The sequence below is a fragment of the Amblyomma americanum genome, chromosome 11 (genome assembly GCF_052857255.1).
Source record: "Amblyomma americanum isolate KBUSLIRL-KWMA chromosome 11, ASM5285725v1, whole genome shotgun sequence".
NCBI classification, from domain to species: Eukaryota; Metazoa; Arthropoda; class Arachnida; order Ixodida; family Ixodidae; genus Amblyomma; species Amblyomma americanum.
The window spans coordinates 25,133,485-25,150,469 of NC_135507.1; the positions used below are offsets into that span (position 1 = coordinate 25,133,485).

General features: G+C 45.3%; 1 protein-coding gene across 2 annotated transcripts; it reads left to right on the forward strand.

Moving 5' to 3' along the window:
* Window positions 1-1,105: 1,105 nt before the first annotated feature.
* Window positions 1,106-16,813, forward strand: rush (pleckstrin homology and FYVE domain containing family member rush hour; the record flags this gene model as incomplete). 2 transcript variants are annotated; one of them, XR_013309959.1, is given in 9 exon segments in its annotated part: window positions 1,106-1,170; window positions 5,312-5,449; window positions 6,357-6,420; window positions 10,226-10,354; window positions 11,122-11,228; window positions 11,741-11,903; window positions 12,845-12,990; window positions 13,564-16,034; window positions 16,139-16,813. XR_013309959.1 is itself a non-coding variant. In XM_077644058.1 (8 exon segments), coding segments are annotated over 8 exon segments (1,019 nt in total), but the record flags the coding sequence as incomplete, so codon positions are not given.
* Between the last annotated feature and the right edge of the window lie 172 nt (window positions 16,814-16,985).

The following is a 16,985-nucleotide window of genomic DNA, read 5'->3' on the forward strand; positions in this document are numbered from 1 at the left end:
GTCAATGTGGTGTCGACTGCGCCGTGCAAGTTTATAAATAACTTATTTGACGGTGCGCGTTTTGGACCATCGTTGTGATTGTAAGATTTCAGTGTATCTTGATTCACATGAAGACGTGACTTGTCGTATTCAAAAAGTTACTGCGATCTAGTTCTTCCGAGAGGTGGTTTCTGTGACATTGAATGGAACGGCGGTACTTGGGCTGCGCCGATGAATAATAATAAAACATAATGCGAACGAAGCACGAACATAGTCTACTCTTTGCCGGAGCTCGCGTTCCTGAACAGGGTCGCGTCGGTTGTTGACATGACGCGTGCAAGCTGCAGGCTCGTTTTGGTTCTTCTCATTCCTCGTCATGACTCATGCTACTACGAAGCGTAGCGCGTGTGTCAGCTTTATCTCAAGAAAAGAACGAAAGGAACAGTCATGTTCACGACCTCTCAATGAATGATGAATTGCGGCCGCCACTCCGATCGCATTTGGTGGTGTAACGTAAATGTTAGTTTCGCCTTGTATTTGTGCGACTTGCACGATCTAATCGAGCTTCTAAACAGGTCTGTCGTCCTAGCGATTGCGGCCGTGTTGAAGTAAACGGGTGAAATCTCTTCACGGCATCATGTTTCTTTTTAATTTGTTTTGCTGGAGTTCTGCAAACGTTAATTTATCATCCGTTGTCAGCGAAAGATATTTTGATTGTGTGCACTTTGCGGCCTACACTTATTGTCAGGATGCCTTTAAAACTGCTTGCATTAGCCGCCGCTTGATTTCAGAATCGAAATATAGTGACGTAAATGGGATATCAAGTCGCTGATTGACCCCCTTTTCTCGTTGACAACAACATTCATATCAGTAGAGTTGAAATCTAGTGGGGGGTGAAATCGCTTAGTTCCATCTTTTGACTGTTTTTCTTAGAGGACTACAGTCATATCGCACTTCGTAGTTTTATTTCGTTTTATTTTCGTATTTTAGTTTTATTTTCTCCAGTTAGCCTTGCATTCATGAAATCTGCTTTTTCATCATTGCTCTCACTGGTGCTATTTAACTTTGTAGTCACTAATTAAGTATATGTCTGACCTCTGCATTTCTGCTGCTTGCCCACCCACAGTCAATACCCGGGCAAATGCCAAGCGGATTGCAAACATCGAGAACTGCTTTGGGAGCTCGGGCCAGGTACGCCACATTTTTTTGTTCAAATCACATAGTTTTGTAATTGCCACCGTTTTACAGTGCTTCGCCATTGGCAGCTGTGCAGTAAATGGCTGTTTGTGATGGTCAGTATAAGTTGTGGTGGACAGTATGCTGTGTAGTTGAGCATTACAATGCTCAGGGACTGCATCCACAGGTTTGGCGAGCAAGTCTTAAGAAGACTGAACTGATGTTTATAGTGAAACTGAAGGATTTGCCTGTCTCTAATGCTGTCAGAATGGTTTGGAACAAGCTTCCCATTGTCTGTGAAGTGGGAACTCAGTTTGTTCATTTATTGAGCCCTCAAAGACCACAGCTTTGGAAGCTTTAATGAATTCGTACCAAATATAATGCAACCTTTTTCGGTGGCACAGTGCTGAATGGCTATAAGCTGCATGCAGTATAAATACTGCATGAAGGGAACAACTAGATGACTTGTTAATAAATACTGATGTCATAGGGAAGAAAAAGCTAGTAATACAACTGTGAGACAGACAGTATGAACCTCAGAAAATACTCACCGTCAAAAGAAAATGCTGGGCATTCTAATGTTTGAACTCTGTAGGACGGCTTAAACAAAAATGAAAACTTGGCATTTCCAAGCGAAACGCTTTAATTTACAAGGCTAGGGCTAGGTGTTTGAGGACAAAGTACTGCGGGCAAAAATTTTGCACCACAGATGACATTTGCTGTTGTTGCCTGCAAGACAGGAATGATAGAACATAATTCTTATCGACTTTGAGGGCCTCCAGCTTTCAGTGCACGAGATCCGAGATGCACTGGGGTTTGGGAACAGCCAGGGTGTGCTCAACTTCCAAACGTAGAAGCAAGTAAGAGGTGATTAGAGGGTTGGTGGAGAAGGGCATGCGAGGAGTTTAGATAAGGGAGGAAGAAATTGGCATTTGATCTGAAGAAATTGAGCACACTAGGAATTAATGGCTAGGTGGCAGTTATTACCACCCTGTTACAAAGGGGATGCAACTTATTATCTGTCTAAGCAATTACGAACTTATCTGTCTAAGCGATTCTTTCTTCATACGAGGGTTTTTTTTCTTATTCTTACAATGGTTGCCTAAAGGAAACATGAACGCAGATTGCAGCTTCTTATTTTTTACCTGCTTGCCTCTGCAGTGGGGGTACAAAAAAAATCAATTTTTTAAATGAGAAAGCTAATCTAAAAAGCACCGTTTAAACCCTTCTTTGCACTTAACGCATTACAAGATTAGACTTGCGAACATTGCCAGAAAGTTAGGTGGGTGCATGAGATTAAGAAGTTTGCGGGAATACGGTGGCCACTGCTGGCAAAGGACAGAGTTAATTGGAGAGACATAGGAGAGGCCTTTGCCCTGCTGTGGGCATAGTCAGGATGATGATGATGACTCCTTGATACCGGTGGGAGGGCTTGTTTCGGGTGTTGTAGGAAAAATAACTGTAGACATTTGGTCTGGTATGTCTGTTATTCAGGTTCAGAGTTCATATTAGAGTGCAGTAAAGAGGGCATTAGAACCTACTTCATTCACGAACCTGGATGAAAAAATGTGCGTACACATCAAGGCTATTCTCAAAATCTGTGCCATCTTATCACTCCACGCCTTGTCTTTCATTGTTATTCTAATCAGGGCAGTCATTGACTCTTGCCTTTGGTGTAGAGAGGGACCCTGTACATTTTTCCTTTTTTTTTTTGTTAATAGGCTGAAGTTATGAATCTCATGCTATTATTTATGCTAAACGTTCGTGGCCCCATAACTAGGGGTTGGATTTTACAGTTTTAATCGAAAAAGGTAAGCCGAATTGCACAAAAGGAAGTCTATTAAGACCTGCTTAGTTTGTCTGCCGTCGAATGGCAGAATTTAGCCTATTGAAGGAGGCCGCTTTCAGGGCTCTGTAGTCCTTCTTCCTGATGAGTTGCCGCTTTGTCGTCCAGCGCACCGCACAGATTCCTGAGATTAAAATCCAGAGCAATTTTCCTAATTTTCTTTTAGCCTAAAAATTCAGTATCCGTGGCACAGACACTATGGCTAGCTTGCTATTAAGTAAGAATTATGCAATCAAAGGAGGAAGTTAATCGTGTACACCATCCAGAGGCGTGGTGATATGGTGGTACCTTTGGATTAAGTAATGCAGTCATGTGTTTTGAGGCATTTCTCGACTGCCTTACATGCCTCTGCATGAAGAGAGGCTCCATATAACTTCTCGCCAAGCGTTGTTTACTAGTGTATTGGTGTTCACTGTCATTACCCCACTAATCCAGTTACTTCATTAAGTAGGATCCTCCATTGCATATAAGGACACTAACGTGGAACCATGAATAAATGTCACGAAAAAGTGTCATCTTCTGGCTACTGTGATTGTTAAGCAGCAGTTCCATCATTGCAGTCAACATGAAGACTATGCCATGCCCCGCCGTCCTTTTGCTCAATCCAGTGCAATGTTTCAATGCTAATATGACATCCCGCTTTTAGAAAGTCAAATTCCATGTAAAGTTTTGTCTGGTGGCGGAATCATTTAAGTTTCGTTACTTTTCGTAATGGGGATAGCATATCCTTGAACAAGCACAGCTCTAAATTCGACCATTTATGTGTTAGTTATTTGTAAATCATATCCTTGAGCTGGCAAAAAGCCTGAGATAAACATGCGAGTTTTGACCGTAATACAGTATTATGTCACTGGAAAAAGTCAGAAATTCATCTGCAGTAAAAAATAATTGCCCAAAACTGGAATCTGAAATAAAAAATTTGGAGGGGACCTTAACCTCTGCCTTAAGGATATGACGCAATAGCTTAATGGGTTAAAGGGCCGCAGAAAGGGATGTTTGAGCTTGGCTTTAAAATGTTTGCACTATGTAGAGTACAGGCCACCGAGCATTCATGCCGCGTACGAGATCTTAAAAGCGAGCGAGAAATTTACAATAAATTTAAAAAAATTCCCACTTTCGCACCTCGCGGCGACGTGCGGTGCCGGGCTTTTGCGCGAAAACCTGGCAGACAACGTCACGCCTTGCAAATGACGTCAGCAGCCGGGGGTAATCATTGGTTCACAGCGCCGAATTCTTTCAGACGTCACGCGCTACCACGGCCGCGGACACTCCGCGCCCTCCACAGCCGGCGGAGGTAGGGGAGGGGCCGAGTGAGTGGAGCCGGCGGAGGAGCGCAGCCGTTTTGGCGTGCGAGAGCAGAGGGAAAGGCGCCAAGACGCGGAAGTTCAAATTTTGTCTGCATATAACTCGGCTTCCACAAAACGCATTAAAATAATTCTTGCTGGGGGATAATTATGAACCGTCGTGTGTTAACATCCCACACATATCGCACATTTATTGAGACACCCTTTCTGGGTCCCTTTAATGCCCATACATGCGGAATTGGTCATTCTTGACTTAACATTCTTAGATAGGTAAGTTTCATAAATGGCTGGCTGCCACTCCTTGCACAGTGGTGCAGCAGTTAAATGATGTGCCACTGCCCTGCAATGGCAGGCGCTGCTACCGGTGGGGCTTGTGCGACCCTGGTTGCCCTTGCCGAGCAGCCTCTAGTGACCAGTTATTAATTTAACTGCCACATGCCATAGCGCGTAGCTTGCTCACAATCTGGTGGATGGGTTGTGATGACGCCACAAGATTACGTTACCTATGTGCCCTACCTGCCTCCTAGGTTGCTTCTCTGGAGATTTTTCATGAATTTTTTGCTCATAGTAAGCGGCGGTGGCGGCGCTAAATTTTCTTCAATGCAAACTGTTTGTGGCTATTGCGTTTAAAACCGAAAGAAGTCTGCCGAATTTTCGAAACATAAAACCGAAAAGTCCAACCCCTCCCTACCTATAACTTATAGTCCTGCTACATTTCTTAATTCTGGGATAGTTTTCATGTGCTTTGTAATGCACTGAACTATGTACAGTTTGAAGTACTTGTAGCTAGGCTTGTTGGTGCGTATTCGAGCAGTGCTCGTCCTGTTCCCTTACTCGTCCCTGTTGCTATTTTGCGCTCTCTTGTCTTTCACGAATATGTGCAGTTTGCATCTGTGTGGTGTTGCCGTAGTCAGCGAGTTGCATGCATTGTTATAGGTGTTCTTGTATTGTGAGCAGTTGCTTTGCAGGCGCGTGAGAGATGTCAATGGCCGTTTTATCTTTGCAGCCGTTGGCCTCCCAGGGCCGTGTTCTCGTGGGAGAGGGTGTGCTCACAAAGATGTGCCGCAAGAAGCAGAAGCCACGCCAGTTCTTCCTGTTCAACGACATCCTGGTCTATGGCAACATCCTGATCAACAAAAAGAAGGTGATCACTGCATAAACTCGTGGCCAGTTTTGAGACTGGAGTATTCAGAGTGTGCCAGTGTATGCTTAAGAACGCGTAATCTGATAAAACATCTCCTGCCCTTCTTGTATTGTTAAAAGTTTTAAAACTGGTCTTGTTCATGACTGCATGCTATTGCAGTGTTCATGCCCTTACTGTGGCTTTAAAGGTGCACTTGAGGACAACACTTTCGAAATGTTGCTCGCTGTAAAAATTGATTCTCTGGCTATTTCTGGCCATGTTAACATTTGTCCAGTAGCAAAAGATGCATTTATGGCCAAGAAAATTGCATTTAAAAATCTTCCTACCAGTCAGTTGAAACTCGTGACGTCCTTACCGAAAAAGACGTGTTGGCACGGTTTTGGATTGAATGGCGGTGAGAGTGGTCTCTTTGAGATCAGAATGCGATACTCTGTTGATAGCAGGGCAATTTGAATTTGTTCTCAGTGTTTAAGACTAAACCATGACTGAAGCAAATGGCTGTTCAAGGGAGCACAATGTTCAAATGCAATTATATTTGCGGGAAATTCAGTGTCTTCTTTTCGTATATTTTGGTGTCTTTATTTGTTCCATTTTGCAGTTGTACATCTAGCAACGCCATAATTCATTTTCTAGTTGCCAAAATATCAATTTCTTGGTATAGTCATGTTGTGCTTGGTGTAGAGCAGAATTACAGCAAGGATTAAAGAAAGTATGGAGGCTTACTTGATTTTTGTTCGAGTGTGTTGTCGATTCAAGTTGTCTCGCTAAGAAGAGGAAGCATGCTCGTACTGTCAGAGCTGGTAGGTTAACATGTTGACATTGCTTTAGCAACATTATTTTCTGTTGTGATATGACTGTAATGATGTGGCTGTTTACTTGAGAGTGTGATGTTTGTTCTTCTGAACAGTACAACAAACAGCACATTATTCCCTTGGAAGAGGTCAAACTGGATAACCTTGGGGACGATGGAAGTGAGTAAACCATCTATGTTCACATCTCTGACATTTTGGGTAATGTTCGTTAGGAAATCGGAAGATATTTTGTGGTGACCTCATTCTTCTTGTAGCTCTTGAACGCAGCGTTCTGTGTACAGCATGTTATCATGGCTGTTAAAAGGGTTTACGTTACTTTATTTCTGTTGTCATGAACAATTGCAGCTTACTGCGAGGCTGCTGCAAAAGCATTGTGGAATGCGTGCGTCAAAAGGCACTGTCATGTGTGGTGGAAAAACATAGTGTTTTGTAATTGCGTGTGAACTCGGTGTCATTGAGTGTGCGAACACATTTTTGCAGAGCAGCAGAGAAAAGCACAACACACGAGAATTCGTGTGATTCACCGCCTTTCTGAATGCCACATTCGCAGTAGTTATGTGAACACAAGTACAGTGGGCTCTCGTTAAACGGAACCTCAAGGGACCGGGAAAATATGTTCCGTTTATCAGGAGTTTCGTTTAAAGAGAGAATAGGTTCAGCATTGCGCAATCCGCTTCCGCGTGAACCCTACGCGGCTGGCGCGGGCGCGCGCAGTTGGCAGTCTCAGCGGATCTCAATTTGCGAAATCTAGGTAATAAGGAGAACGGTACACTATGAGAACAAACTTTATTAGAGAAAAATAAGCAGTAAATTTTTGTTCCAGTAGTACTAGTACTGAAATTTAAAAAAAAAATGTCAAAAGAGTGGGAATTACCACTTATTGGCTAGTGAAAAAGGATTTTATATTTGCTTGTTTGAGCTCTCGCAGCTGTTTTTTGTTAATGGCATCACCCATACTTGACAGGCTGTGCAGAAACACTTCCGAACCTTCTTCTCGTTGGAAGAAACTCTTCAGCATTTGGACTGCCGATTCCGCCTGCGCAGGTGTCACCACAGGATCAGAGTCAGCGGTCTCGTTTTCAAGCTCTTCCTCCTCGTCTTCACTTTCATCAGGGGGGCAGACATCAGCTATAATGCTGTGCACGGTATTTTCTGGGCATGTTGCCACATCGCTGTCGATCTGGACATATTCATCAAGTTGAATGCCCATCGCAGCACAATTCTCTAGTAGCAAATCTTCCTCGGCTGCGTCGTGAACATCATCAGGCTCACTCTGTGTGCTGGGTTTTTCTGTGGTTGCGGCAAATCCCGCATGCCTGAAGCAGCTGGCAATGGTGGTTGCACTAACCTGCCGCCAAGCGTCATCCAGGAGGTAAACGGCACGCAGTACATCTACCTTGTACTCCTTCCCCTGGTCCATGCATAAGAGAATCCTCCTAAGAAGATTTTTGCGGAAGCGCGACTTGAGCGCTTGAATCACACCCTGATCCATAGGCTGCAGCAGTGCTGTGGTGTTCGCTGGCAGGAATTCCAGCTGTATGGACTTCAAACCTGGCACAGTTCCGTGTCCAGGGCAGTTATCCACCAGGAACAAAACTTTCCGCTTGTTGCGAGAGAAGCGCGCATCCTCGCGATAAATCCACTCACTAAAAATGGCTTGCGTCATCCACGCCTTGCCATTGGCCTGGTATGAAACGGGCAAGGCTGCGACGTTTTTGAAGCAACGAGGATGCTTCGATTTGCCGATCACTAGCGGCTTCAACTTATCGCTGCCCGTCATGTTGGCACCGATAAGGACGGTCAGCCTGTCCTTGCTCAGTTTCCCTCCGGTGCATTTCTCTCCTCTAAATGATAGCGATTTTGAGGGGAGCAACTTGTAAAAGAGTGCAGTCTCATCTACATTGTAGATGTTCTCTGGATCGTATTCCTCCAGAATCTCGGGCAGCCGTCTTTCTCGCCAGTCTCCGCATGCCGTCGCGTCAGCAGCGGCAGCTTCCCCTGAAACAGCACGAAACACCAGTCCATTGCGCTCTTTAAACCGGGTCAGCCACCCCTCGCTGCACGAGAAACCCTCGATGCCGAGGCGAAGAACAAATTCTTCCGCTTTTGCACGAATTAGTGGCCCGCTGATTGGGATGTTTTCACTGCGGGCTCTGCGCAGCCACAGCACCAGGCATTTCTCCAAGTCTTCGTGGTCAGCCGCTCGCAGTCGTTTTCTTTGAGGACCAAAGCGTGACGTCTCGAACGCCTCCCGCAGCTTGTCCTTGTCCTGAAGAATTCTTGTTAGGCTGCTTTTGGGGACGGCGTACTTCGTCGCTAGCGCCATTTTCGTGAAGCCACCACTCTCGAAGTCGTTGATGATCTCCATCTTCCTTTCCAACGCAAGTGCATTGTGCGGTCGTTTTTGTGCTGCCATCGGACCGAACAAAAGCTCTAGGTCTAGGGCTCTAGGGCTTAGGCCTAACTGAACACAACCGCCGTGAACGCGAGCGAGCGATGCGGAGGGCAGTGTACGAGCAAACCGGAAACCGCCGGAGACGGAAACCGGAGTGGTGACGCGGGGAGGAGAAGGAGGGGAGCATTGATGCTACCGCGATGGTACTGCGCTTGTCCAACTAGTTGCGGGTTCGAGTTTTTCGGTTCCGTTAACGCGGTGGTCGCAAAATTTGAGTTCCGATTAACGAGATTTTTTTTACATTGGCTTAATACAAAACCAACCAATCGCGAGGCGTTTGTTCCGTTTAAGCGGTAGTTCCGTTTAACCGATTTCCGTTTATCGAGATTCTACTGTAATGGAAGCGTAAAAATGGCGCAGGCACTTGGAGCAATGAGCGAAACTTATACCATTGTTACACGGGCCATTTGAATGTTGGGGATCGACTCAGTGGAGGTTCACGAAAGGCCATTGGAATCTCAAAGGCTCTTGAGGGCAGGGTCTCACGCACTAAACTGAGCTAAAGTTCAGAATAGAAAAAAAAAAAAAATCTTTTTGGTTTGCAAAGTTTTAAACTACGTTAACCAGTTCATTAACTAATTTTTATTTGGTAGTCAAAATGACAGCTCCGTAGACTGTCCGGTGGTACTGAGCTTCACTTGTTTTGCCTCATGGTGCGCTTTGCGACAGATGATGCAAGAAAGTGTCCCACAAGCACTGCAATGATAGCAGCTGTGAATGAGACAAAAGATGGTCACTGATCTGTGGCAGCCTCACTAGCAGAAAATGAATGCTTCTGAAACGAAGTGCATATCTGTGCCGATTGTTCCTCCCGCGGCCGCTGTCTGTGAATTGCGCCGTACCATGAAGTATTTTGACAGCTTTTTCCGAACGCTTTCAGTTAACAATAGCACATAGGGTTGAACCTCATTATAACAAAGTTGAAGGGGCCTGGCAATTAATTCATTGTAGCCATAGCTTCATTATAGCCCATGTTGACATGAGTTTCCAAGGGGAATCGTCATTCCTTCGTTATAAACTGTTTTGTTATAACAAGGTTCTATTGTACCTCAATATTAAACTCGTTTTACTACTGCATCACTTGTGTTTTTCACTCAGTGTTGCTACCCATATCTACCGGGTCGCATGCTCATAACTCGGTGATCACTGAAATTTGCCGTGTGGCAACGGCGCATCTGGATGGCAAATCCACATTTTCGATTGGTATTGACTCAGTCGGCATGGAGTTTGCCACTTTGACAAAGATATTAGCTTAGCTTGTAGCAGTTATGGTGTGTCCTTTTGCAGTGCTTATAGTATTTGCACATTGTCAGATTCTGTGAAGGACCTCTTGAGTGGCAGTTGCATTCGTTTAGTGACTCACTGCACTTCATATTGTCTATTTCTCAAGCATAGTCACTTTAGATATTAATTATGGCAATTTCACCATGAGTAATACATTGAGGAATTGTAGTTATTTTTCTGCTGTAAAGCATTTGTACTTGCTTAATGTCCCGATACGTCACGCAGCTGGGTTGAAGAACGGCTGGCTGATCAGGACCCCGACCAAGTCGTTCGCGGTCTATGCAGCGACAGCTACCGAGAAGACAGAGTGGATGGCCCACATCAACAAGTGCGTTGAAGACACCATAAGGAAAAGTACGTAGTCAATGCTTTCACACTAGTACCAGTGCTGGCTGCTAGAGTGGTATGCTTGGTCTTGGACTGTTGGCAACTTCGGGAAATTTTTGAGGCAGCCAGGTGAAATTGTGCCGTGATGGCACAGCTTGCTACGTCGGCTTTTGAGCTAGCTTATTACAAATTTTGGCTAAAGGGGTGTGCTATCCTCTTGCACTTAAGTGTTTGGATCAAGGCTTTCTGCAATTCTCACAGAAATTGAAGAAGAATGAATGAATGAGCTGTTTATTTAGAAAGGGAGGCTCAAGGCCGTTTGTTGGAGAAGACAAGTTGTATGCCTAGTTAACCACAACAGTGACGAAATAGCAAAGTTCATGAGACTATTGAATTTCCATCCATCACATTCAGCAGAGTTGACCAAGTGCGACTGTTTTGTTTTCCGTTTTAAACTGCGGCGACTTTCAAGAAGTTTTTGTAAATTTAGGATGTCAGTACTGCTGCAGTTTATGCACATTATCTAGTTCTTGAGAAAACCAGTGTTGTTGGCTTGGCGCAGGACTGCTTGTCGCAGTAAATACAGAATTGTTGTTATTGTAAGGAATAAATGCTTTAACTTCCTTTTATACTTTAACTATGAAATTAATTTTCATATGATGAGCGTGTGCGGTGTGCATGTGACTCTGACTTGCTAGACTCATTCTTAGGTGCTCATCTTTTTTTGCCCTCGTGCAAGTGCACATGTGAGGGATGCCCAGACATCTTATTGTGACCCTTTTGCGCATGGCCAGCTGGGAAGTACCCGACCAAGGAGCATGCTGCCGTGTGGGTGCCCGATGCTGAGGCTGGATACTGCATGCACTGCCGAAAGACTCAGTTCACCATGCTGAACCGTCGGGTATGTGAAACACTTGATTCTGCCGCAGTACCAAGCCGTCCTCAGTTGCTTCGCAGTGAAAGGCACGGTGGTTTGTTAGGAGAAATGGAAGTGGAAGATGCTGCCGAAATCGCCTTGCAGATTCATGCGGGAATGCAGTGAATGGCATCTGTGGATTTCTTGCAGGACTTGCACTTTGGAAAAACCAGAAAGGCTAGGACAAAACGGAGTGGTTTTCCAGGAAGAGGAAAACTTTACATGTGGGAGGGTCATGGTCTTCGTTGATTCTGCCTGCTGTCTTTGCTTATTCTGCAAGCTACGTGTGGTGTTGCGCTTCACCTTTAAAGTTTTTGGTGAATGGGCGTAATCCACTCCGACGCAGAATAAGCCAGTAGTGACAGTGAGCTATTCAAAGAAGTGTGGGAAACAGCCAAGAAGAGTGCTCTCCAGCACTAGTCAGAATAAAACTACGATGCACCTCTTTGTGGGAGAAATGAGTGGGTTCTTGACACTTGTCTCCACTGTCATTGCAGCACCACTGCCGCAAGTGTGGCACCGTGGTGTGTGGGCCCTGCTCCAACCGCAAGTTCCTGCTGCCGGCTCAGTCCAGCAAGCCCCTGCGGGTCTGCCTCACCTGCTACGACGCTTTGTCCAGGGCATCCATCCTGGAATCGGCCACAGGCGGCATGGCAAGAGGTGAAATCGCCACTCCCCACACCGATCAGTCGACCAATGAGAGGAACTTTATTTTTTGACACAAAGAAATATGTGCCAGGTGTGTAGGCCGAAAGCCATTGCGGATAGTCTTGCACGCAAGCTCATGGTTGATCCATGCTTCAGGGAACCCCAGCAGCTTTCAAGTGGTGCTGAGTGGCCCCGCATGTTTCGGCTTTCGTCCCTTCCTGACTGACATGGACGCAAAAAGTTCTAAGGATGATTACGATACTCCCCAATGCGAAATTTGAGTGCAGCTCTGTCTGCTTCGGTGTCGGCGACGAGCTTGTGCTTTGGCAACGCGAACAGCAGGGTACTCTTGAAGGCGCCGTCCTCTCGAAGGAAAGGTGAAAGTTGACGTGTGCATAGATTTAGGTGTTTATGGAACCCCAAAAACCACTCCTAGGAGCCCACTGTGAGAACCGTTGGTCCAATTTGTGCAGTTGCGATTGCAGAACTCTACCAAGCTGTTGAATCTTAGCTGCTATTGCAAGACTTTGCTGGTCTCGGTGCAGGCTTTCTTGTTTTTTTGCAAGTCGTATTTTAGCTTTAGGCTGCTGAAAAAAAAAGATGAAACATATGTAAATTGTGATGGCACCATGTAAATTTTGATTGTGTCATGGCACTCATACCAGTTGTTAAAGAAGTATTCTCTTGCTCGAGCTTCTAGTTTCTATGAGTACACTAGTGCATATTTTTGGCCAAGTGCTCAAAAATACAAGAGCAAACTGGAAAAAGTATTGCGGTGGGAGTGGAAAAGGTTCGTACAACATAAATTTGCAGTTGGTGGGCATTCGTTCAAATGTAAGTTGCAGCGGCATTCCAGCATTTGTGGACAGTTTTGTAATGGCTCAGTCAAGCAGTATTTTCTCTGTATTTGGCTCCCTGTTCTCATGTTTCATCCCGAATTTGCGCTTGCGCAGTCCAACAAAAGCCAGAGAAGCCAGTCGCTACGGCCGACTCCTCTGGGGAGGATGACTCTGACTTCGACGACGACGACAAACAGGCTGATGGTTCCAGGGACAATGGACTCTCCAAGGACATGGATAACCTGACATTTGATGAAAAGGTATTCTGCAGCTTTATATTACTATATATAACTTCAAGGGGGGGGGGGGGGGGGACGCTTTGCTGTTTGTAGGTTTGTGCAAGGTCCTGATAAATATATAGAAGGTTTTTTGACACAATATTTACTCACATTTTGGTCCAAGTGTCGTGCAGGTTCACCCCCTTACGTCGGAAATTGGAATGAAAAAAAAAAAGTGTTGGAATGTGGTACATGGGCTGAGCAGCAGAAACTCTTGAGTTGCCGGTGTGTCATTAACATACAGAGTGGGGTTTGAGGGTCCCTATAAAGATCAAGTTCACTAAATTTGAAAGCCCTACTGCTGGTGCATTTTTGTCACTTGTGTCGCCCCCATAACGATTTCAGATTTCCTGTCCTGTGGAATCGGTAGAACGGCATTGTCATTCAATGCAGTGCTTTGTCATCATTTTGTTGAGCATCATTGTTTCTAGGTGGTGCTGCCGTCACTAGTACTGCCAACAACACAATAAAGGGATTAAGTCGAATGCAAACTATTTATTGTGCCGTATTGCTGGCAGCCCCATTTAGGACCATGCTTTCCAAACACTTTTCCAGCCAACATTCTATGGGGACATGATGGATACCAAAAGCCCTGAAGTGGAGGTCGCCGAAGAAGCCAGGGCAGTGCTGGCATCAACTCCTCCGACAGAGTCTGACAGCTCGCTAGCTGCACCTGCAGCCATCGCTGTCGAAAGCCCCAAGGAACACGCTCCGGCAGTGGACTCTATGGCCGCTGGAGAGCCACGTCAGGACGGGCACTAGCACCAGTCGTCGCCCCCCCTTTTTTATTATTTTTGGTTCTCCCCGGAGTGTCTTTTGCCCGGGAAACACTTTGTTCGCTGTCGGGGTCAAACTCATGCACTTGTTATTGCCGTGGTGCTGGTTCCTCGTGTTTCCATGAAAGCTACCTAATTGGGGCCATCCAGGGTCAGGGCAGGGGTATTTGCAAAGTCACGGCTCGAAATCGCCCCCCTTTGTGATTAGGGTGCGTTCCAATTTGTTCCACTGCGGCAAGCACTCAAGTTCCCTGTTATGAAGTGGGCAGCTGGGCCTCTCAAGCCAAAATACTGCAGCGTATGTGCAGCGGTCATCTGAGTTCAAGTTTTCGTTAATTGCCACACACGTCAAACGGGAAAATATTGCCGGTGCTTGCAGCGTTTTGCAGCGCTTGGCAAGTAGCGCATGGTATTCATATTCAAAAGCGAGTCGTCCGCCGTTGTTTCAATCCCGAGGGTGAAGCTGTGCTTTAAGCAGCAAGGCCTGCGTCATGCGGATTACTGTTTTTCCAGTCTTTGAAAAAAATGGGTGGAAATTTCAAGGGGCTGTGTCCTGCATAGCCGTCTGGCCAGCTCTGCGCCAGGTTGGCTGGAACGTGGCCTACCATTCATCTAAAACCACCTTGTTCACAAACTATTTGCTCTAGCTGCCCTGTACATTTGGTGGCTTATTGCCTCCCTCAAGGTTTGATTAGTCTTTGCATTAATGGTTTTCTTCACGATACGTTTCCTACTGACTGAGCTTTCAAACTGCTCAGTATGAGACGAAACAGCGTGCTTAGCTCAGCAGTTTGGATGCGAGCCGCAGGTTTGCTCGATGAAGTGGGGTGTGCGTAATGCGACTGCACGAGCCGATTGGTGTCGAACACAGGATGTACATTTGCCACCACTAGCTGAGAGTTAACCTTAACATGATAGTTACTTTCATGCAAAATAGCCAGTTTGGCGCAGTGAAATAAATGCGGGGGAGCACATACCCAGCAAAAAGCGGAGCAGTATTATTAAGGCGCACTCTAAATGCATGAAGTCTCGTCGGGATCACCCGGTCATTTCAAGGAAGTGCAATATTGCCGCGTACAAGACAGATCAGAGGATGGTGAAGCTGTTGACCATATGCTGCCTTGTTACGCACAACTTGGCATGAAAGAGCTCTTCCAAGTCCAGACCAGCATGCTCCGAGTGCCTGCATGGAAGCTACACTTCATTCTTATGCAATAGGAGAGCTGACCACTTGGGAGCTGCTAGCTGCTGAACAGGCAGCATATCGATACTAGTAATATAAAGTGGGAAAGCGCACTTTTGACATAGCTTTTGCTGCAACACGTAGCTTTCTTTTTTACCGAAGGTTCCAAAATCGCAGCTGTTTTTGTGAAGCTGCCGTCATGGCTTCCGTTTCTGCGTTGCATCAGCGCGTTTTCTTGTTTCTTCTTTTTGTTTACCCCTTAGTATAGTTGTGCTTTCCCTCGGTATTTTGTTGGAGTTTGTGCCAGCACCACGCCTTTTACACATGCATAGCGGAATTGATGTTTGCTTTCCATGTCATTTGGGTGGCTCCGAGAGCTTTGCCCCTTGTGCTGTGTGAAGGTGCTAGTTTTTCCGTTTGCTTTGCACATAATAAGCCATAGAATTGGTGCACTGCTTTTATTAACTTGCGCCCTAGTTACTTTTGTGGCAGTTTAACTGCCAAGGCTGTGGTGCGAACACTCCGCAAGAGGCAGAGTCATGCCACAGTCCGGGACTGTGCCATCCGTTGCTACGCTGAACATTGTACAGACGGGATAGTGCTTACATGCTTGCTTCAGGCCAGCTTTTAGCTCGAGAGAAGGGAGTGATTTAGTATGTGTTTTGTTCTCGTTTATCACTAACTTATAGCAGCTTTTGGTTGTTGACTTAGTTGTGGTGTGTTGCTTCACATGAACTGTATTGCCTTTGATTTGCAAACGTTTTGTGTGTTGTTGCGTAGATAGGTGCGAATCAAATTCAAGTAGAACACTCATGTTTTGCTTTTTTTTTTGTTTTGTGAAAAAACAAGCTTGTGAAGTGCTTGTCAATGCAAACTTGCCTTACATTCACTAGCTTTAGAGCATGAACCAAATCATCTTGAAGTGCTTGGTCTTTCTTGTATTGGTGATGAAATAATTACTGCACATGTACTATCTTCTAGCCTTACGCTTAAAAATAATATGTTTGCACATTTTTTTTGACGCTAAACATATCGGTCATGGCATGCATGCAAAGTATGATGTGCAGGCAAGTTGGGATGTCTAGCCTTACGCTTAAAAATAATATGTTTGCACATTTTTTTTGACGCTAAACACATCGGTCATGGCATGCATGCAAAGTATGATGTGCAGGCAAGTTGGGATGTCTATGGTGTAATTGTACAGCCCATAAGTCAGATGCAGGTGGTAGCTCATTACTTCCCTCATAATTGCCTTCAGCTTGCGTTCCATGCTCACGTTTGAGCAGCACAGGCCAGGGATGATATGCATCGATTTTGTACCAAGCGGTGTGTGACTTGTGGTTTTGAGTGCAGTGTGCCCTCTGTGCTGGTCTATCTTTTTGTCTTCTCAAGGTGAAAGCCTTGAGTTTAGATTTTTTTTTTTTGATGAGGCGGTGTAACAATCACAAACAGAAGAGTGCTTAGGTTTTTTTTTCTTAAATGTGCTGTCTGTGTCTCAGCGATTCTTGCCCGTTTCTTTTTTTGCTGGCCCTATCATTGCCAATAAGTCAGGGTCTGGTAGTGTGTGTACGTGTGTGTAGCATGTTCCTTGTACACTTGCCTCGAAGTGCCTTCACTGCAAGGGGAATAGATGCTTGTATGTTCCTTCTAGACAAAAGAGATTACATAGGTTTCAAACGAAAGAGCACAGTGCCCGTATGCGTCCGTGTGAGTGTGATGTAAATAGAGACAGAAATAATCATTTCTTACTCGGAGCGACCACAGGAGAGAAGCTCATTTTTTGTGGGAAGACTTTTTTTTTTTAACCACAGGACTTTTGATCCAATAAAATAGTCTATGGGTCTTACTTTTGTATGGACTTCATCAGGCATGCTTGACTGCACTCTCTTGGCAAGCCAACCAGTATTATGTCATTGCAAACAGACTTCCAAGGCAAGCTTTAGCATGTGGCACCACTGAAAATAGAGATCCCTGAGAATGGAAGTGACATTAATCTTGCCTCTGTATTAACTGTGTCA